The 22,507-nt window shown below is 40.0% G+C and overlaps 1 protein-coding gene across 1 annotated transcript in view; it reads left to right on the forward strand.

Moving 5' to 3' along the window:
- The first annotated feature begins 914 nt into the window (after positions 1–914).
- SH3BGRL2 (SH3 domain binding glutamate rich protein like 2) overlaps positions 915–22,507 on the forward strand; it is a 37,229-nt gene continuing 15,636 nt past the window's right edge. Inside the window, exon 1 of the mRNA XM_027644997.1 lies at positions 915–1,059. Within this exon, the coding sequence (XP_027500798.1) occupies positions 1,015–1,059 (45 nt within the window). The 5' untranslated portion in view covers positions 915–1,014. The remainder of the gene's footprint in view (positions 1,060–22,507) is intronic.

Here is a 22,507-nt window from a genome sequence, read left to right on the forward strand (position 1 = left end):
CAACTGTAGTAACATGTGTAAGGCTGCCAGCTATGTGGTTCTTAGACTTTAAATAAAGACAGGCTGTGTCCTCACAGACCCAAAAGCTGACAAGGGCTGTAGGGATTCTCCTTGGCCCCTTGCAGATGAGCTGACTGACGAAGGGTTATTTGGGGTTGTCTGCTTATCCCTTTGATTAATAACATCTGTTCCATAGCTGACAATACTGGGAACTGTACATCTATACCAGAGAATGAAAACGGGCAGCACTGTTTAACTCCTTTGGGATGTATGGTGTAGGACAGCTCTCTTGCCCAGTGGCCTACTCACCTTGTGTTGTCCCTCTAGCTTGCCTCGACAGGGATACCTGCCCAGAACGGCTTCATTTTCCACCTCTTTGCCGCAGTAAGCGGCGGCCAGCGGGGCCAGACCGGGCCCCAGTGGAGCAGAGCTGACAGCTCCGCACGGGGCAGAAGGACCAGAAGCAGCCTGAGCTGTGAGCGAGGAGCAGCTTTGTTGGCGGGGTAGGTCAATTTCACACGTTGTTCACCTCGACCTGTGAGCAGCGCACCTGGAGGGCGGCGCAAACCCCTCTTATCCTCCCAAAGGCACCCGTGGCACCAGGTAGTCCCGGGCGCTGGGCACGGCAGCTGGGGGCGGGCAGGCTGCCGCTCGTCTCCGTTTACCCGGCAGGCGGGCGCGGGCAGGCTGCCTCCCACCCCCGTCCTGCGGCTGTCCCCGCCCGGGCAGGACTACAGCGCCCGTCGGTCCCTGCGCGCCGCCCCCACATTCCCGCCTCTCGCCGCTATCGCCTGCCTCTTGCCAGCCGGGAGCCGGACCCGGCTCACGGAGGGGGGCTGCGGCCGCCGGGCAGGGCAGGGCAGGGCGGGGGTGCTGCTGCAGGCGGTGGCCGCCCTCGGGGGCGGTGGCGGGGTGGAGCCGGGCGGCCCCGGCCCCATCCGTGCGGGGGAGCGGCTCCCGCAGCCTCGCTGCCCTGTCCCGTCCGCTCCCGCCGCCGCGGCTCATGAGGTGAAGATGGTGATCCGCGTCTTCGTCGCCTCCTCCTCGGGCTCGGTCGCGGTGAGTGGGGGCGAGCGGCGGGGAGGAGGGAGGGAGGGAGGGGAGCGGGGCCGCCGCAGGCAGAGCTCAGCCTGCGGGGCCGGTGCTGCGCGGGGCTGGAGCCGCCGCTCGCCCGCCCCGCGGCTGCCGAGCCTGCCCTCGGCTCCCAGCCTTCGTCCCTAACGCCGAACACGGACCCCAGACCCCAGAGTGCGTCCTGTCCTGGAGCGCCGGGCTGAATTCGCCAGGTTTGCGTGTGCGTTGGGGAGGAAAAAGACAACTATCCCCCGCAAGGTTGCCAGAGCTTAAACTAGTTCGTAAATTGTCTTTGGCAAATCAAGCACCCCGAAACCCCTTTGTAGGGGGCAAACCTTGGGTGTGTTTAAAGGGTCTTGAAGGTGATTAAACAGGGCTGAACTTGCCCGCTTGGGAGGCGGTCAGCAGGGGAGACCGCCCCGAGGGGCACCGAGCCCGGGTAGGTACGGTGCCTTGGTGCCTGCACCGCTGCAGGATGGACAGATAAACACAAGGAGAGCCCAGGGACACTGGGCTTCAGGCCACCAGCACCTCTCTGCATTAAGAAATACTCTAGAAAAGGTACAGTTCCTTTCAAACTCTTTTTTGAAAAAGACATCACTGTTTAATTGAAACTCATGCATCATTCTCTTGTTGAGTTAATTATGTATGTGACCTATGAATTTCCATATTTTCATATAAAGTGACAGTTTTCCGTTAAGGAAATCTGGATATAAGTGTTCTACTAAATTTGTTCTTTAATGACAAACATCAGAAGGATTTAAATATAATTGATGTTCTTTATGCTTCAGCAGTGAGGCATTTTTTGCGTTGCAGAAGGATGTAGCAATGAATTTTCCCATCTGAAGATTTCTTGTGTGTTCACTTCCTCCAGCCTTTTACTGTGTGGTACTAGTTTTCAGTTCAGTGGCATGATGACAGCTATATGTTCTGATATGTTTTGGCATGAAGTGTTCAAAATGCTTAGTGGCTGCATTACAGCTAATAAAAACTAATTACCCATTTGAGTAGCCAACTGAGTAAACAGAGTGTCTTCAGAACTCTATAATCCAGGTCTATCAAGCATCCATAAGAGAAACATCTTCTTCCCCTCATGGGCAGTTGTTTCATGCTCTGGTAGCTTAGTATTGCTAGGTTTAGTTTCTGTTTCATGCCTCATAGGTTGAACAATAATGCATGGGTTTGTGTTTTGTTTTTGTTGAAGCCATAGAAAAGGGCCACATAGTTAGCTCACCCACATCTCCAGTCTGCAAGGAGGTTATTGATAGGGGTTTTTGGTTCTGCTCTCTCCGTACACTGGCTGTCTGCAAGTACATATCCTGTTAGCAGCAGCAATATAAACCTCTTAACTATCTATTAACCCAACAAACCAAATCTGAATTTGACAAGCAATTTAATTTGCACATTAGTTCACTTGCTGACTTTTTTTCTTGGTTGGACTACAAGAAAATGATATGTAATATGGGTAAGAGTTTGTATGCTGGTGATAGTGAAGTTTCTTCATCTAGACAGCAGTACATCTGAGTACAGCCTAGCCAGAGAAAAACAGATTATTTAGTGATTGAAGGTACTGTTATACAGGACAAGAGCTGTGACATCTTTTCTGTCTTTTTTTCTTCATCTGTGTTATTGCAGCATTTAAGAGCTTTCATTATGGGCTAGGTTCCTGCTGTTCTCAGTGTCATATCATGGAGGCTTTTTTTCTGTGGGCTTTGCAGGGGGTGTCTGTAGATCCTGGTTAAGTGATGGAGGAAAATGAAAAAGAAAAAACTAATATTAGCTAGTTATGTGGGAATCTGCATCTGGAGAAAAAGATGGTTATTATATTGTATTACATGTCTCTAAACATGGAAGTTTTAAACTTATTTTCATTCTCCTAGAACTAAACTTTAGTGTAAAGGAAACAAAAAGTGTTTGAGTATCTAATTCCTTGTTTTCTCCTCCAGCCTTCAGCACGACTACATCAGCTGTTTTTTGGGATCCTGTGCAATTCATGAGACAGGATGATTTCCCTGTCTAGAGAAATGAGTATCCCTTTTTGATCCTACTCTGTCTCCTGCTAAAAATGGTGTCAGAATCCATGATTTAATTTCTACCTGTAGGTCAACCTGAGTCAAATTGTAATCTAGCTGCTAGTGAGAGTGGATGTTGCTCAGATTAGTATCTGACCTGCTGTAATTGACCAAAAACTTCTATATGTAATACTGACTGATAAACAAAAACAATGTTGTTTTGACACAATTCACTTTCCTAATCTCACTACACATACTTTGTTAAATTACTTTTTATTTAAAAAAAAAAGTCCATGTAGACTCTAGGATAAGCTTTTGTTTTGGTAAATATAGTGAGCTAAACTCTTTGTGTGTGACTCCTTTTGAAATCTTCAGAATACTGAGGTCAAATGATAGGCATTTGGCTGAAATATTCCTGAGAAATATACTGGTTATGTAGTATATAACCAGGCTTCAGTCAGCACAGGATTCAGTTTGCATAAATATAATTTCCTCTGGAAACTACTAAAATATTTATTGATCTCGATACTTAGTGTAATTTCCTTTGTGAGAAAGAAGATAAAAATATGCAATTGTCATACATAAGTCTAAAAGATAAGCGCACACAGTGTTTTTAGGGGTCATTCAGAAGAATGAGAAAAGGAAATAATTGGAGCAGATGAGAAGGAGCCAAGAATAATATGAATTTTCCCTTCATTTAATCTTGGAGTTCTCCCTGCAATATCTTCCAAATATCTGAAGGTTCTTAGACCCTTGAGAGGTTACTGGTAATAATTGTTTTTTTTGTGGTTTTGTTTTGTTTGATTGGGGTTTTTTGTTTTTGTGGGTTTGTTGTTTTTTTTAATAGAAGCTATGAGTATAAACTCCTCATGAGCTTCAAGCAGCTCACGGATCCCAAAACCTAGCTATTGCTTGAGTGGAAACATTGATTTTCAGTGTTTAGGGAAGCTGGACTGTGGTTTTAGCCTGTAGGGACGCTGTAGACAAGTTTCTGAGACCTTCTTGTGAGAAAGGAGGAGAGAGGCATTGTGTGTGTGTACATTTCTGAATAACCTCATGTTGTTTGAAGCATGCATTAGGCAGATCAGATTGAATCACAATGTGAAGCCTCTGAATAGGCAGGCAGGCATGTTTCTACAAGCCTTACTGTCTCCTACTTTTTCTGACCTGAATTTCTACTTGTGCTGGTAAGCTGTGTCTTGAATTCCAAGCACTTCTTTGTAGGGCTGGGGAGACAGGCTTTGCTACTCCTCCCTGATAAGGACATTCAATGTTCTTTTGTGCCTAGGAGAAAGGTTATTTTTAAAGTAGCCTTTGCTTTTCTCCCTCAGCAGCGCTTCACTGTTTTCAGGAAATAGCTTATGTCCGTGTTTTTCACCAAATCATTCCTAGGTGACTGTAATTTTATTTGTTTCACTTTTCTGAGTCTATTAATAAAAATTTACATTTGTGCTACCATATTATGTATTGACTCGTAGTTAAATGGTTTTCAGTGTTTCAAAGCAGCTCTACCTTTGTCAGGAAGCTGGTAGCATGAGCTAAGTATTCTATGTCTGGAATTCTTACAATTGTCTAGAAATACCAAACCAGAGAAGACTTCAGTTTTGCAGTCAGAGGACTGAGGATCATGTAAGGGGAATATCGTTGAAGAACTTTCAGATAATGGAGAAACTTCAAACAACTGCCTCACTTGTACTTTCTTCTTTGTGATATTTATTTATTGAAACTTCACCTGTTAAGCTGGACAGATAATATAGGGAAGTTAATGGAATAATGACACAGTGGGCAGAATCTACTCTGACTAGTGAGAGATGTGAACACACAAAAATGTCAATGGGAAAGCATTTCATAAGGTGAGAAGAACACATCACTGAAATGAATTCCATTTAGTGTACAAGGGCAAGTGCTGCTCAACCACATTCTCCATGAAAACATGTTTAGAGGGACAGGAGGGTTTTAGAAGGAACAGCAACAACTTGAGAAGAATAGACTTTTTTTAAATGACCAAAACTTGGACTTTGACTCCTGCTACTGAAGAGAATTATGGATTTTTTTACTAGGAAGCTTGATAAGTGCAGTTACAGTTAAATTGTTTCTACAGCAAATATTGGGTTTATGAGACTAAAGCTTGGGTTTTGTTTAAGCGTATTATGGAGGTCAAACAAGTTGGATTTTTTGTTTCCTGGAATGATTTTAAATCACATTATAAAACGTTGGAATGTCAGAATAATTACAGTCAAGTTTGTTTGGTTCACGTGTTGTTGGGTAATGTAATGAAGACAAATACAGTGCTAGCATTCTTAAGGCTGAACCGGTCTCCTATCAATGGTGAATTTCAACTCCACCCATGTTTGTACAAAGTCATTGTACTTCAACATTTCAGGAATATTGTGCATCTCACTGAGTGGGGTGGAATAAGTTAATTTATAATATGACACTTAGAATATCCACCATCTAACTTTTTTTTTTTTGCTTCTCTGCACCCCAAAAGCACAACAGTCTAAATTGAAAGTGATTTGATTGAGTGATTTAAGTGCCTTTTGTGAAAACAGTTAGTTATGGTGGTGATTTGCAGGAATTTACAACTTGTTGCATGTAATTTACAGAAGTTCAACTACCTATAATATAATAATCTTTGCAAATTATAAACATTATCATGATTTTTTAAGTTTATAATTTAGTAAAATCAGAGCAGCAGGTAAGTTAGCTTTTCAGAATTGAGACAGTCTTTACAGTTAGAAGTGATCCTGCAATATCTACTTGGGAAGTAGTAGTAAATTCTTAACCACAAAATTGCCTAACTTGTCAGCATGCCGAGGGTACACCTGTTGGATTGGATCTTCAAAGCCTGATTTATGAATCCCACATGAACATGGTACTTTGTCACTTGGTCAAGATGGTGCTTTTGGTTGTGCACCTGCAGAGCGATGCTGTAACCTCAGCAGTGATACTGGATGAAAAAAGCTGGATCCTTTCTCAGTCACTGGACGCATCATGTATATCCATGTCTTGGACATTAACAGTTATGCCCATAGGAGAGATCTGGAGACTTTCTGGATTTAGTCCCTTTGACTGACAAAATTAGTTCCCTCATTCTTCCTCAAGTTTCTTATCGTCAGGTCAGTTGTTTCATATTCCTCTTTGCTGGCTTCTGTCAGTCCTATTTTGCAGGGCTGTGGTAGAGGGGGTTTGAGAGCCTCACTCATGACTGTGGATTCTGTGAGGCAGGGAGGGCAGTGCTGGTTTTCACCTTTAGCTGGTTTTCACCTTAAGGCCTGTGGATCTAGGTTTCAAGTCTGTATTCCAAATAAGTCTAAATTCTAGTTAATTCTCCTGCCTTGTGATAGAGAGAACTGTGAGCCTCTGAACAGCAGTTTAGATAGCTCAATGAACATGTTCAGGAGGGAGCCGAGTGAGAACCCTAGTCACAACGATGCAGGTGGAATTTGTGTATGTTATTCAGTACCTAACAGTTGCACCATTCTTGTATGCTCTAGTGCTTTTCAAATATTTACATTTCTTCTTGGCAGATAAAGTATGTCAGAAATAATGCTACCTTGAAGAACATGCTGTGGACTACACAGTGTCATGAGCAGTAGGACAGTTACTGACCTTTGATTACAGTTGTAGCTGTAATAAAATTTCAAAGGAGGTGTTGTTCTGACTGGGTTTAAGAAAACTTTTCCCCTTTGTTTTTCTATAGAGTACAGCAGTGTCAAAGTGCGAGTCCCCAGATGGGCATACTTCACTGGTGGTGACCTGTTCTCCTTAATTTTCCACCCATATCATCAAAGCCTAGAAATTCTTTTTCCTGACCCTGATCATAGTGTCAGTGATTACTGGATGTCACATATAACTGAATTTGAATATATTAATGAAAAAGAATATTGAAATAATAACTAACTTGTATGCAGTTTATTAGTACAAATTACTTTTGGAATGCTTTTATTTTCCATATTGTTTTGCGAAATGGAAATTAATTTGGGCACATAACTATCTAGAGAAGGAAAGGGAGGGATTAAAGTGTTTGCAGTTCTTTGGTTGTCCCCATTTTGTTGTCTGACAGTAGTACACCAACATATAAACTGTCACATTTACAGTTGTCATTGTCACATTATTCTCTGCCAACATTGCTCCTGCAGAGAGTAACTCCAGCTGAGAGGTGAGGCTGGTGGCTCCCATGCTGGAACACTTTGGGTCACTGCACCTTCTCGTTTCAGTGCTGCTTAAATGAAGATCCTGGTAGCAGCAACTTTAATCTGGTGAATTCCAATTGAAAGCAGTACATTTTCCATATGCAGCCTACTGCATGCTGAATGTCTGGTTTCTTGTCACTACAAACTGATTTTCACTACATTTTGGCATCACAGAACTGCTTTCCCAACATTTGTTCAACTATTCTTCTGTAAACCTAGGTCAGATATTTGCTTCCTCTCTACAGACCTTTTTTTTCCCCAGAAAGTATTATTTGGGCAAAATATGCTAAGCACTAGAGGTTTGGGTGGTGGGTTTTTTGTTTGTTTGTTGTTGTTGTTTTATTTTATGAACTAAATATCTATGTAAAAAGAGATATTAAAGAAGATATTGAATTAAGGTAATTGCTGGACTAATGCGAATCCTGTGATCTGCAGTCATTTACTAGTTTGTGGTGTTTAGTGCAGTAAATTCATGTAAGATGTGATCCAAAGTTTGTTGAAACTGGTGAAAACATCTTCATTGTCTGACTGGGCTTTTGTTCAAGCTAGATGACTTCCACGCTTGTCATTAAACCCAAATGGTATCTCATGTGTATGAAAAGTTCAGGACTTCATTAATGTGTATTGTTCTGAAATTTTTTTTTCATGCCTGTAAGAGAGAAAATGCTCCAACTTGGAATTGCTCAAGTATGTCTGCAACATTACGTGTCCTCATTAGCAGTAAGGAGGCATGAACCTCAGGATATAATCTACCTAAAATGAAAGAACTAGCTTGTTGGTAGAAGGGTTGTATTGGACTCCTAAGCCTCTGTCCTTTGGCAAACCATAGCAACTGAGTACCAGCTACATGTTTTACAGTCCACATTCTAGGCAAGAGAGCTGAATTTCCTGAATCTCCACCTTCTGGTGGACAGTAAGGCTAGAAACAAATAATTAGTTCCTGCAAAGTTATGTCTCTCTTTCATTACTGAATATTTCCCCATTTTTAAGGTTTAAGGACATGTAGGTAAAATCCAAGAAAAGTGAAAGTTTACTAGGCAAACTTACCTGATAGTGCCAAAGCCCAGCAAATCTTGCCAATGTAGTGGGACAGTATTTATTCAGAGTGAACTATCTTTCTTAGTACTTGTAAGAGCTTGAAAAAAAATCCTATATTTTAACGGATAGATTGAATATTCTAGTTCTAATAGTCTTGCTAAAAATGAAGTATACTGCTAAGTTTCACTTGCTATATGAATGCTTTTGGTTTTAATTTAAATACAAGCAAAACTTAAGTCTATAATTCAACGTGTTTCAGCTGACCACTGATTCTCTCTGATACTCTTCTGTACTATCCATTTCCCAGAGTAATTATTTCAGACAGTTTATAAATCTGTGTATCCAATAAGGGAAATGTAGAAGAAATTATTAGTTTTGGAAAAATAGTCAGCATTTAAGGAAGTTCGTTGTCGTATAAAATCATTATCACCTTTGTCTTTAGCAATTTGAATGGAACTTGGAGATAAAGAATTGTCGCTTAACTGGTAACCAATGTATCTCATTACTAGCAAGTACACTAATGGCAACAGCTTCCTCAGCTGCAGCCTCAAGTGTTGATCCCCTAAGGGAGTCTGTCCAGAAGGAAATGCTGCTATCTGTGTTTTGCTTGCTAAGAGGAGTAATGAACACAGAAATGCTGTATTTTGTAGAATCTATTCCTAGTTGAAATCTACTGTATCTAGCATTCCAGTATGTCAGTGTTTTTTAGCAGCTTAATTTTTAAATAAGTTTTACAGATGATAGTTAACGTTATGCAAGTCCCATAAGTTGGTAAATTTCCAGCTTACAAGATGAGAGGATATCTAGAGGCAGCAGTAGCGTTTCTTACCTGTAGCTGGCAATGGAAAAAGTCTGCAGTTACCTGCAAAAGTTCAAAAAGCTTCTGAGTTACTAAGTAGCCATGAGATTGTTTCTGTAATCATCTCTCCCGGGGTTGGTATATTGTTTGGTCGGCACTCACTAGATGGGCAAATTGAGTCAATTCAGAAACTTAAGTCACTGTTGACTGTTGTTTCTGAAAACACCAAATTTTAGTGTGACTCATGTAGGTGAGCAAAGTGTGACCTGATCTTTCAAGAAGTGACTCAAAGTTGTTGGTAAGAGGGTGGAAGGGGTGACTGAGATACAAACATTGTACAGGCAATTAATTTAACATGGTTTGTCTCATAGCAAGAGAGCGTGCATATAAAGCTTCCTTTCTTTTCTTGCATAGGCTTTAGACCTCCATCTGTGAAGTTTTTTTGGGGTGAAATCTTTTAATTATTTTGTTCAAAGCTGTGGCAGTTCTTCCATTCAGGTGTGCTGCTTTACTGTAAGAGATATTTGTCACTATTCTGAACGGGCTGAGTCTAAAGTGTGTGGATATTCTTCTTTTGGGGTGAAAAGAGCTACAGTGATGAGGAACCTTCTCCAAACCAAGTTATTTCTATCTCATTAGTGGGGGAAGAGAAAAACAATTTGATTTTACATCAGTAAACAAACTTATTTAGTCTAGATTTAATATTGTACTTCACTATAAACTAATCAAATTTGGCACAGAGAAAAGGGATTAACTGTCTTGCTAGCTGATTTATGAAGAGAAGCTCTTAGGAGATGCAGGTTGTTCAGTGAGTCATGTGAATCATCACAGCATGCCCTTCTGTTGCTGCCCATCTCCCTTGTGTAGGACAGACCTTGCCTTCACAGTTTAGAGTTCCAGGATTTGTTTTGCTGTTCTCTCTCTGGATAACTAATCCCCACCCTTCCTACTAAGACAGTGTGGGAAAACACAAATTGTTTCTCATTTTACTGCAAGGAATAAACTTGCACACATTAACACCTGGGAGAGACCTTTGTATATGCATTAACCTGTATTTTGTTTGAGTATACATATGTAGAAATGTACTTTTGCATACACACATATATATGGAGAGAGAGAGAGAGATAGATCTACATATATATATGGAGATAAATATATATGGTTATGTATATATATACAGTGTATGTTATGTATGTTTATATCTGTGTATATGTATGGATGTAAGTATGTTTCTTAAACTTGGAATCACCGATAGATACTAATTATCACTCGGTAAAAATTAAACCACTGATTTTTGGATCCCCAGAAGAGAAATAAAGTTCTGGTGTGTTGGTTACTCAAAATATGTCAGCATCTGTCAGGGCTGTGTCAAAAATGCCTGGTATCTGTCTTCTGTGTAAGCTAGAGTGCTGAAATCATGGTGCTTGCTCAGCTATCTCTGTTATTCCACATCTCTGACCTATACTTAAAACTTTACTTCCATAACTTATTTCAGATAATGAGGTGTTTACAAAATATCAAAATAGCTATACCACTGTAAGATACCCACCAATATAATTGTGATGGCTAATGGGGGCATGCAGTAGCATAAATATTTCCCTTCCTACCTAGGAAAAAGGTAACATGGGTGTAAACAATGTTTTGAGGATTTTTATCTAGCAGCTCTCACAGGGCTATTGGAGGCAATTGAAGACCTTAGTGCTGATAACTTCTAAGTTGCTCTTCTGCCTGTTACAGAGCTCCAGGACAGAACACATGCCTGCAGTGTTATGCAATGCTCTTTGTCACAGCCTTGAGCATTTGCTTTCATGAATGTGAAGATGGACTAGTGATACATTGGCCCATGAAATTGAGCATCTGCAGCACCAGGCCATGCCCAGTTTTGTCACTCTTGCAGGAGTGATGATAACTTTTGGCAAGCTTCTACTTGTGACAAAACCTTAAATAACCACAGTTTGTGGCTTTCTGAATGTCTCGTTTCATGGGACTGTTCTGTTGCAAACTACCAACAGGGTTACCCTCAGAGCTTTTTGTTTTTTGTAGGTAGAGCCCTGAAACCATGAACTTGTATTTCGTGTTAAATGGAAATCAAAGCATGATTGTGTATGTTCTCTTTACACATGCTAACAAGTTTTTCCTGTTGGCTTTTGGATTTTTATGTTTTTACAAAAAGGCAGAAGATTATTTACTTTCATATGTTAGGAAATATGGCCCATCGAGATTCTTTTCACCAATGCAGGTCCCGTGAATTGACTGGATAGATCCCAGTTTAAGCAAGGGAATGTGACTCAGTAAAAAATTCATCAGAATTTAACAGTGGAAATTCTATCACAACTTCCACAAGTTTGTTTTGTGTCCTGGCACTTTCGTGTGCTGCAGAGGATGATATTGGGTATTATCAGTGCTATTAAATCCTTTGAGTGATTATTTGGAAAAATTTAAAAGTAACATTACAAATCAAATTTCTTAATTATGAAATTGGGGTCTGTGTTTTTTAGAGAAAGACAAATGAATTTTTGTGTGTCTTCATTTGAAAGGAAGCTTCCTTTGCTTTGTTGAACAATATAGCATCAGCAACTGTAACCTGTCATTAAGTTGCTGCAGGGATAATAGTTAAATGATCCCTGTCTAATCTAAAGAAATGCAATTCAAGTGTGCATTAAACCTTTGATCTGGATCTGCATCTCCTAAGGTCAGACAGTGTTCCTGAAACATCTCTGAGTGATCTGATATGTGTATATAGAAGCAGAGATAGGAGTGGCATTTGAAGGATTTAAATAGCATCTAATTTTTCAGTAGGAACCTCTTAGGAAGCTAAAATTGGTTAGAAAGAAGATACAAAACCAGTCTTTGATCAAAGAAGACAGCTGCTATGAAGGCCCTGATGCACAAGCAGTCCCATCCTGCTCAGTGAAACTGGGTTGCCTGCAGCGAGGTCTGTTTTCTAGTAAAGGTTCCCAGCATCAGGCCCCAGCGTATGAAAATCTATGGTTTTATGCAGAGTGGTATTCAGTGATAACTTTGGCTATGTGGAGATGACTCCTGTTGACCTTACAGGAAATGTGTTTGCAGTTTATGGGATAATAATCAGCTGGCTGCTGTGTTTGGGGATGTAACTGGTCACTAAGAAAAGCGTCTGCAGAAGTATAAAAGAAAAGAGAATTTACAGATATGGAGCTCCAAGAACACATTATCTACATGGATATAGCTGCATTTGTTGAAAGAGAAATAATGTTGACATTTATTAATAAAGTTAGAAGCCTTGTTCTGCTCAGTTGAGTCAAAGATAATTTTATTACTGATATGAATAATAGCAGTGGCAGTCAGCCTTGGTTTAGAGAATGATATCAACAAAATCCATCATCCTAGCCTTACAAAAACATGCTGATAGAATGTTGCAGTAATATAGTCCAAGTTTATCTGAAGTATGACATTTGTCTAGAGCCACAAGTGCATTTTTTAGTTGCAGGTTCATATACTGCTGGGAAAACATGTAAATATCTGTAAAAACATAGCATAACAAACTCTGAATGACTTGCATTGCTATTACTGCTGTTACTTGCATTGTCAGAGTGTGTATATCTGTAGTTGGCAGAATGACACATCTGTGCCATGTGGATAGTAACTGTCAGAAGAAAATAAGGAAAGCATTGACAACTTTATTTCACATACTTGTTTTTCAAATTCTTGGGAGCATTTTGAAATCATAGTATCTCTGATCCTTTAAGATGAGAAAACAAGTAAATATAAGCATAGTCCTTTTAGGGAAAGGCTAGATTTCCTACCACCCCTACCCCCTCAAGTGTCCAAGAGGTCTTATCATTCCTCCAAATTCCTGGAGGAGGATTAGTACTTATGTGGGAGAAATATGGCTTATGTGGGAACAGGATTTTCCATTAAGCCCAGCATGCCTCTGCTGGGCTAGGCAGTACTTCAGTTTTGGAGCTTGCCTAAATGTCCTTAAAAACTCTACCATACTGTCAGGAGACTCTGCTGCATGTGACATCTTGCAGACCCACATTCTACATTCACTGGCTCTTGTTTCTGGAATAGCTGGAGCTGCAGTTGGCTGTAGCTGGCTGTTGGGCTATGGGTCCTGAGTGACAAAATATAGAGGGTGCAGCCTCATGAGTATGGTAGAAGATGGCCAAGAAACTTGTATCTTGAGCTGACAGAACTGAAACCCCACCCATGCAATGAGGCTGATTACTTGTTACGCCTCATGGGCTGCTGGGTGTTTTTACCCATTCTAATAGGTAGATACTCCTACGCCACTGGGTTTTGATGCTTAAAGCTAATGAGAAGGAAGAAATATGACCTACGTTTTTTAGTGCAGAAAATTTTTCTTTTATATCTCATTTGCAACAAGTACAGAAAACATAGCTGGGGATACTTTATTCATTGTGAAAAACAGTGTGATTGATAAATACATAGAACTAGTTCAAACACTTTCAGTGCTCTGCTGACTTACTGTGTCACAAAAAAAGATAATTGTGTGTTTTCATCTTGAAAGTTTAGGTGATGAACATGTTACATAATAGGAAATGTGTGTTCATGTCTTGTTAGGGAGATTTTGTGGTTTTAAACTTTTATTTTTCTTTGCAGAATTTAGAGTAGAATAGAATATTTCAGTTGGAAGTAACCTACAGTGATCATCTAATCCAACTGCTTGACCAGTTAAGGGCTCACCGAAAATTAATTAAAGCATGTTATTAATGGCATTGTCCAAATGCATCTTAAACATTGACAGGCTAGGAAGCCTGTTCCAGTGTTTGACCACCCTCTGAGAAAAAAGTATAAAACTCCCCTGACACAGCTATTATGTGTCTCATCACTGGGTACCAGGGAGATCAACACCTCCCCCTCCACTTCCCCTCCTCAGGAAGCTGTAGAGAGCCATGGGGTCGTCCCCCAGCCTCCTTTTCTCTAGACTAGGCATGTCCAGAGTCCTCAGCTGCTCCTCACAGGACACTCCTTCCAGCCCTATCACCAGCTTTGTTGCCTCCTCTGGACACATCCAAGGACCTTCACATAAGGTATGGGGCCCAAAACTACACACAGCACTCCAGGTGGGGCTGCACCAATGCTGAGTGCAGAGAGATAATCACCTCTGGTGATGCTGTGTTTGATGCACCCCAGGATGTGGGTTGCACTCTTTGCTGCCAGGATGCATTGCTGACTCATACTATTGAAACATTTTCTTACTTTCCAAAACCTGCTTATAAAATTACTCTCTTTGGTGCTATTTCAGTGAACTTTAAACAATTACCACGTATTTAGCGTTTTAAAAAAATGAAGAAACAAAATGCATTTATCATGTTTTTCTTCCCTTCACAAAATCATAATTCTACCAAGCAAGCTTGATGTACACTAACAAAGTGACATCTCTAAATCCTTGCAGATTTTTAGCTATAGCACTATTGGACTTCCACGGGCAAGATACCAAACTATTCCCCACTCTCCTAACTCTGTGGTAGGAACTGTGAGATTCAAATATCAGCTTTCTGTTCATCTATGCAGGACAGAGTTTCCAATAGTTCAGAACTTGACAGTTCTCATCCACCTTGCTGAGCTGGGACCTTGCTGGAAAGCAAAGGATATTCTTCAGGATCAAATAATTTAGACAAATCAAAAGAAATAAACATATGAATAAACATAATATAACATCGAGATCAGAGAACAACTTGCATTTAGTTATGAGGTACTGAAGAGTAGCTGAATTAATTAGGGTTGCAGCTGTCATCCTTGTATTTATGTGCAGTATACATTTTGGAAAGGAAGATAGATGTTGCTTGTTGAAAGGGTTTGTTTCATGATGCGAAATACTTGCTATAAATGTGCCACTTTGACAAAAGGATGTCAAAGGAGGAGTTAAATATAGAATGCTAAACAGGAGATTTAAATTATTCACTGGCATCTTTGAGAGGTTTCTGTTGGAAAAATGCATGAAAATAACTCTTTTTAATCACTTTCTTAAACTACTGGAACATATGGTAAGTCACAAACAAAACCATTTATCTATTGAAAGAAGTTAACTGCCAGTCGTGGTTTGAATTGTTAGTCTTTTGAAGCAATAGTCTAGTCCTGCAGGATGTTTCCATCAGGAGAAGTTTTTGATAGCTCTGAATATGCATTAGGAATCCCTGAGACCTTATAAGCTGCTCAAAGTTTCTCTTGTCTTTTGTGCTAGCCACTAGGATTGTCAACTTTCTTAAAAAAAAGAAGTCCTAGCACATAATTCTAATAATTTTGACTTCTCAGCTCATTGTTGACTGAGACATTTTAAAAGCTAAATCAAGTTACCAGCAAGCTCTGGTAATCTGCCCTTTGTTTTAGGTAAAGTCCAGTCATAGAAGAATCAGCATGCTTTCCCAGTGTCCTCACAAGGAAATACTTATGACTAGGACAAATCCTGTATCTGAAGCACAAATACCATTTCAAGTGAATAGGAATGTTTTCAGGGCAGTATAATTTCACAGAATGGAGCTCTGTCTGTAGGTTACAATGTACACTAGCAATAGGCTTTGCAAGCTCCCCTACAAGAACAACCAGCTGTACATCCTGACCTTCAATCTGGCAATCACCTGCTTCTTGCCAGGCTAGGCAGGGAACCTTCTTGCTGTGTTTCTTAGTTTGCATGGAGTAGACCTTATCTTCTTTGGCTGCTTGTCTGTCTCTCTGATTTGGAGCTGCCCATCTGTATACTCAGTGGGACTTCCAAGTTCTAGTTCAATTCCTGTTGCAAAGTCTTCAAGTTTTACTTTGTTTTAAGCCATTTTTTATTTTCACAGCAGTGCTATTTTTTTTTTTATAGTTTCACATTGATGCAACAGAATGCAAATTCACATCAATAATTGGAAGATAGATCCAGCTTCAGTGACATTCTTATTCTTTTGTTGAAGAAGTAATGAACCAAAATTTGGATCTCATAATATCTGTTTTCCTGCAGTCCATCAGAGATTCATGTGAGTGGATTTTCAACACTGTAAGGACACATTGTTCCTACTGCAAGAAGAAAATTATGATAGAATCACTTACTTAATTTGTGTACTTTGTTGGCATGTCTTGTTTCCTGAAATACAGAAGAAATCAAAAGAAGTAGACTTAGGAGTGACTTTAGAAACTTTTTCAGCCAAATACAGCTCAAAGGCACCCTGTGTGGTACTGCCTCTAGGTGATTCTTCTGTAGAACCTTCTCCTCTTGCTTTCTTGGTCTTTCCCCTTTTTCTCTTTTCTCGATTTTTGTCTGTCCTTTTCCCTTTATATTTACTGAAACAATGCCTAGTAAACCCCTGAGCAAATTCTCTCTCATCTCTCGTCTTGAGCAGTGATAGATGTATTTGTACTCGCTAAAGACTCCTTCATGTTTCTGAATGCTACTCTATTACTTGCACAGAGAACAATGATTTCAGACAAACTACCTTAAATAAGAAACTTTTCCCTTCAGCTTATGATAGACATACGTAAAGACAGAAATAGATTTAAATGCATTTGTCATAGTGCAACATCTGACAAGAAAAGTATCAGATTACGAATGCTTTGGACGTGGAGCAGTCTACTGTCTTTGTAGCTCTACAGAAAAAGAAAAAAAGCTTTCCTTTGCTGACTGCTTGTGATGCTTTTAAAAAACAAACCAGTCTTAAATTTTAGTTGTATTTCTTAAACACTGGACTCTTTCAAAAATACCATGCATACATTACACTGAGGTAAAAGTGTGCACATTACCTGACTAAGCAGTACTTCAGAAGCTCCCAGAGACCTGCAAACTGATTTTTCGTAAAGCTGAACAGATTGCCCTCCCAGTTCAACAGAGTGTTTCATATTGTGTGTCCTTAATTATGTCTCTGTGTGCAAGCAGAAGATTGCTGCTAGCAGGAGACCAGGGCAGTGCAGACTGCATGTGGCCACTGTTCACAGACTGTTCCATTTCTTTTCAGATTGAAAAGTTCTGGGCTCAGTTTTTACGGTATTGAAACATTTTCTTGAGGATGAAGCATTCAGGTGTTTATTATTGCTTCCTTATGGAGCAGAAATGTATTGGAAACACTGAAAAGAATGCAGATGTTGCTAAGTGTGTTTATAGAGGCATTGCCTCCTCTTGGCTTTTCTAAGGAAGGTGTATGTACACTTGCAGTTAACACTGTTTAGAATTCTGTTTGTTTGATGTGGTTGGGGCTTGCATCTCTTTGTTAGAGCGTAGAATCTTCTTATTACGTGAGAGTATGTGTTAAACCTCATCTGTATGAGAAGTGAAGATTAGTAATCCTCTGCAGTAGCTATATTATATTTACATTTTACACTTCAACAGTCCCTTTGGTTATGGTTGCATGACTTGTAAAGGCAGAGGCTCACATATAATATTTTCAGTTGTAGGAGTGAGCTGAGCTTGTGTTTATGGAACACAAATGCTGCTTATGCAGTTCATATTTCAAATACCTGTAGCTGGTCATGCTTCAGCCTCTGCTAAGCCATTTTCTTAGGATGCAGTTTTGTTACTGATATAAACTGATGAGATTGTGGTACTGGCATTATTGATGCTCCTTCTGTTGTTTCCCTGGTTCCTGCATTATACTTCTGAAGGGAAAGCTGCAGGAGCTACTTGGCAGGAGGGAAGAACATTGTGTCACCTCACTGACAGCCAGCAGTGAGATCTGCTGAGCTGTATTATCAAACTGCGCTATAAAGGTGCCCCTGCCAAATGGAGTACATTCAGATTTTGGCTGAGTCAGTGAGTGGATAATGTGGCTCATGCAGTTCTGGAGTAAGGGCAGGTGTGAGGAAAGTGTAACCAGACGGAAAGGGAGGGAAGCGAATCGGTGGGACCGTCTCCATCTTTAGAGGCACAGGTCTAAATAGGTGTATGCCAGGCTGTGAAACAAGTATTTGAGGTGAACTTAGATGTGCATTCACTTTTCGTTTTTTTCAAATGGGGGACTTCTAAAATGTGCCTGTGGTCTGATAACTTAGAAGATAGCCATCACTTTGTTCTAACTCCGCATGTGTGGTCTGAATATTTTTTTGGGGTGGGATTTTGTGTCAGAAAGCTGGCTATTTGTTCTTGGGATCTGTTTGGAATGAGTGGACAGTTCAGATTAGGCTTTCAGTTCCTTCAGTTCCAGGATGAAGAGGCTGTAGGACAGGCAGTGCAACACATCTCAAGTCACCAGCCAGTGCACGGAGTGGTACCTGCTGTCATTTCCTTCACTTGCAGGCAGGAGGACAGAAACCCAGGGAACACCCTATCTCCAGAAGGTGAGAACTAGAGTCTAGAGCAGAAGACCAACCTTCTGCATCTGCTTTGAGAGCACCACACACACAGCAACATGCCTGCTGACAGTGTGAAGAAATTTGAAACTGAGAATGTGTCTGCTTTGTACCATTTATATTGACTGGGCTAATGAAATAAGGTGGAGAAGTTGTCTTTAATCATGGCTATTTAACAGTTCCTATTAATATTACTACTTGAGTCATCTTGCTTATAGCATATTAGAAGTAATATTCATTTATCCTATTTGAGTTAGATAAGTCCTGGACTAGTGAGTTTTTTGCATGGTATTGAATATCTTGGTTAAAATAGTACAGAATAATGAAATGTTCCTACCATTTAGTAATAAAGAGACCACATGCTATGCTCCTCTGGTTCAGCAGCTGTCAGTAGGCAAGCCTTTCTAGTACAGAAGAACTTCTGAAAACAGATTCAGGAAGCGTAGAGAGGGGGAAAAAAAAAAGAAGGAAACTCTTACCTATTGGAAGTGATGAGAAGCTTCCAAGGAATTTTGGATAGAGGATGTGATCTGATTTTGCTAAACCTTTGCTCCAGTCTGGACATGATTTATGATGGTAACATCCTCATTTTCTCATTTTGCTGTTCAATGAACAATGGGATTTCTCTTGTTACTGGAGAACATACTACTCTCATATTACTTGTGTGGGAAACGGAAATCCTAGAACAGAATAGTTTTTAGTGTGGCCAAAGACATGAAAAGTAAAGTGTCTGAAAGCTGGAAGTCGGGTAAACTCTGAACAGAAGCAAGCAGATATTTTTAAAGTGAAAACAGTTAATTAACTATGGGAACAATTTGCAAAGACTAGCAGATTCTCTGTTATTATCAGTTCAGGAATGGAGCTTTAGAAGGAAAAAAATTTGAAGAAACTCTACTCCTGAGAGGAATTAATTCAGGGATGCTGAAGGTCAGAACAGATAATCCCAGTGGTCCCACCTGGCCAGACCTGAATATGTCTTTTTCCAAAGCAGTCTGAAAGTCAGGCTATCCTCCTGTTACCTGTTGCAAATCAGTATAAAAAAATGAAAACTAGGGCAGAAAGACAGAATACTTGGGCTACAATAGACTTGCTTCATAAATTAGGCTACTGGTTAAATTGGGCTGAGTGATTAGCTCATTTTAGCAGTTTCGTATGTCACAATGGACATCCTATTTTGACTACTTTTTAATTCTAATAAAGACGTCAGCTCTGAATATCAGGATAAAATTGAAATGTTTCTGGGGATTTTTTTCTGTCTTAGTTTTTTGAGTAGAAATATAGATTAACAGTAAAACCAAACCCAGAGAAATGATGTTCAGAAAACAATCACCCTTCTAAAAATAGGGGAGACAATAATTGAATTATAATAGACTCTATCAGAGTTTTCTCATCACATTTAAAGATAGATTAGGAACATATTATGTAAAGATTTTCCTCTGAAACTTCACAGTGGATATATGTTTTGATGGTGTATCTCAGTGTCTTCTGGTGTGCTGAAAGGTATTAAACCCAAAATACTTTGTTGCTGAAGCAGTCTGTCCTGTAAGACTACAAATGCTTTCCCAAAGAGGTGTATGAATAGCCTCCAACCAAGCTTTTCTAAACATGGTACCTCTGACAATGTGAATACTGTTTTCAGGTTCCTTTCAGTTGCATTAGACTCTGGAAACCTTGGAAGCACCAAGGTACAAAGTAAAGTTTTACAAAGAGGATTATCCACCTCCATAGTTTGTCAAATGAGAATATGTATTTCTCCACTGGGCTCTTGACAGGAGCAGATCCTCTGCATAGGCTAGTGAGGAAGGAAGAACTGACACTGCTCTCTGTGCCGTGTTGTCTTTGCTCAGTGTTTCATGTGGCTGAATGCTGGGAGCTTTTAGAGCTCAGAGTAAGCACAGATGAGAGCTGCAGCAGGATTGTGAGGCTGACGCACTCCTGCGGCACAGATCCAGTTGTAGAGGGACACAAAAGGTCCTGTGGTTTTCTTGGGGAATAATCAGCTGGCTTCTGTTGTGGCAGATGCTCTGAGCATCCGTCTTACACAACAAGGCATAATTTAATAGGATTTTAAATGTAACTAATGCTCTTGTTTTAGTTTATAGGCTTGAATCAATACACTTGGGGGAGGAGGAAATGCTACTTTTTTGGCTTAAAATTTTTAAACTATTTTGTTTAAATTTATGCAGCTGGTACATTCACAGCTGATAACTCGTACAGATGTCATGTGGAGAAATTGTGAGGCTTATGGCTAAAAAAAACCCAGTCCAATCTATTTCACTTCAACATCTTAATTAGTTTTATAAAAATAAAAGGAGAGATTAGGAAATATGTGTTTGTGGGAGAATTTTCATGGTGTGAACTGTAAAATAATAGGGATCTGATTAAATCTAAGTTGCAGTTAAACTGCTGCTCAGGGTACAGGGTACTGGAAGATACTGTACTGCAAGGTACAGCAGATGAAAATGGGTACATGTGGCTACATCTGTACTGGTGCATGACCTGGCCCTGAGAAATTGAGCTCTCTAGCACTCTGAAATAGTTCGAAGAATGGTTGCTGACGCAGACAGCTTTGGCCAAGGCCAACTTGGAGTCTCACAAAAAGCTCATGGCCATGATTTAGATGTTACAGCATGCCAGGGATCATTCCCAGTGTACAGTTTGTATGCAGCCACTCTGAGAGGCTGCAGATTTAACAGGCTTGGCCAGATGATGTAAACTGGCTTTGGGGTGACAGGGCTGGACCAGCCACTACGTATTTTGCTAGTTCCTCTGACTAGTGCAGGAGGAATTTCATGTTAGTTTTAGCAGTACTCCACTGTAAGGAAATGACCTCTCTCATACATAATTTTAGATTTTTTTTTGTTGAAAGACAGGAAAATACGTTGGTCTTTCACTTCTACATTTGGAATTTTTAGGACCATGGTAAAAGGTGTGTTGTCTTGGGTAACAGCAGTGATGATGATGTGATAATTTTACTGTTGTTGATAATGTATTAGTTGCATGCAGTTTTAGGAGCTGCCTTCTTGTATGAAAAAGCGATCCTTTCACATATGCCTAAGAAACCCCACTAGTATACGCAAAGAAAGGAAAAAGAATATGACAATGAGACACAAATTTACTATGCAGTAAATTTCACTTCTTAAGAAATACAGTAATTGTTTAAGAGCACTGTTTTTGCAGTTTCTTGGGATGCCTGCCCTCTTGTTTCAAGGAAATAATGATTCCAGCAGTATTTCCTTCAAAAGTTAGTAATTTTTGTGATGCATTTAGATAGACAGACTGGGTTGTGTGACAAGAACAACTAGCACATGCACTTTAAAAATCCTCTAATTTCCAAATAGTATCTAGGTCATATGATACCCAGAGGCATGATTCATCCACCTGGGCTTTATGCCAACCAGCAACTGCATGGATCCAACACTCTAGGAAAACTGTAAAATTCTTAAAGCTGATTTTTTTTTTTTCAAATAACACTACAGCATCTAATTTATAGTTCCTTTCTGAAATAATTAATTTTATTACGCAGATGCAACAAGTACAGAATGGACTGAAAAGAATGCAGAGCAGACCTAGCTGAAAGATGGCTTTCCTTGACCATATAGACTTTAGTTTCAAAGGTTGTTGTCTTGATATAAAGTCCTGTTTGAGGCAGAAGTAGTCTTTACCCGAGTGTATCTGCTTGAAGCCCAGCTAGCCATTAAGGGCTGATCTTAGAGTCATAGGATCATTAAGGTTGGAAATGACCTCTAAGATCATGGAGTCAGCCAATCTTAGCTACAATGACCTAAAACTTGCCAGTGTTCTGCCTCTGTTAGGCTTTTGTATAAAGATGATAATCTCTTTGAGGGGCCAAATGTTCAGTACAAACCTCATGCTATTTTTGTTTTTTGCAAAAAAGTTAATTCTCAAGAGATGATGTCATGCTTGCTTGAAGGCATATGTATTATGCAGACAGACACTCTTAATTAAAGATTCAGCAAGCTTTGCTCAGGAGAATGTAGAGCTGCATTTTAAAATATGTGTAGATGTCTAGGAAAACAAAAATGTGTGTAGCTGGGTTGGGGTTTTTTTCAGATATAATGACATGTTTATCTCAATGAACACTTATAGGAGTGAATTCTTCT

This window comes from Corapipo altera, unplaced genomic scaffold (genome assembly GCF_003945725.1).
Source record: "Corapipo altera isolate COAL_440 unplaced genomic scaffold, ASM394572v1 2, whole genome shotgun sequence".
Taxonomy (NCBI): Eukaryota; Metazoa; Chordata; class Aves; order Passeriformes; family Pipridae; genus Corapipo; species Corapipo altera.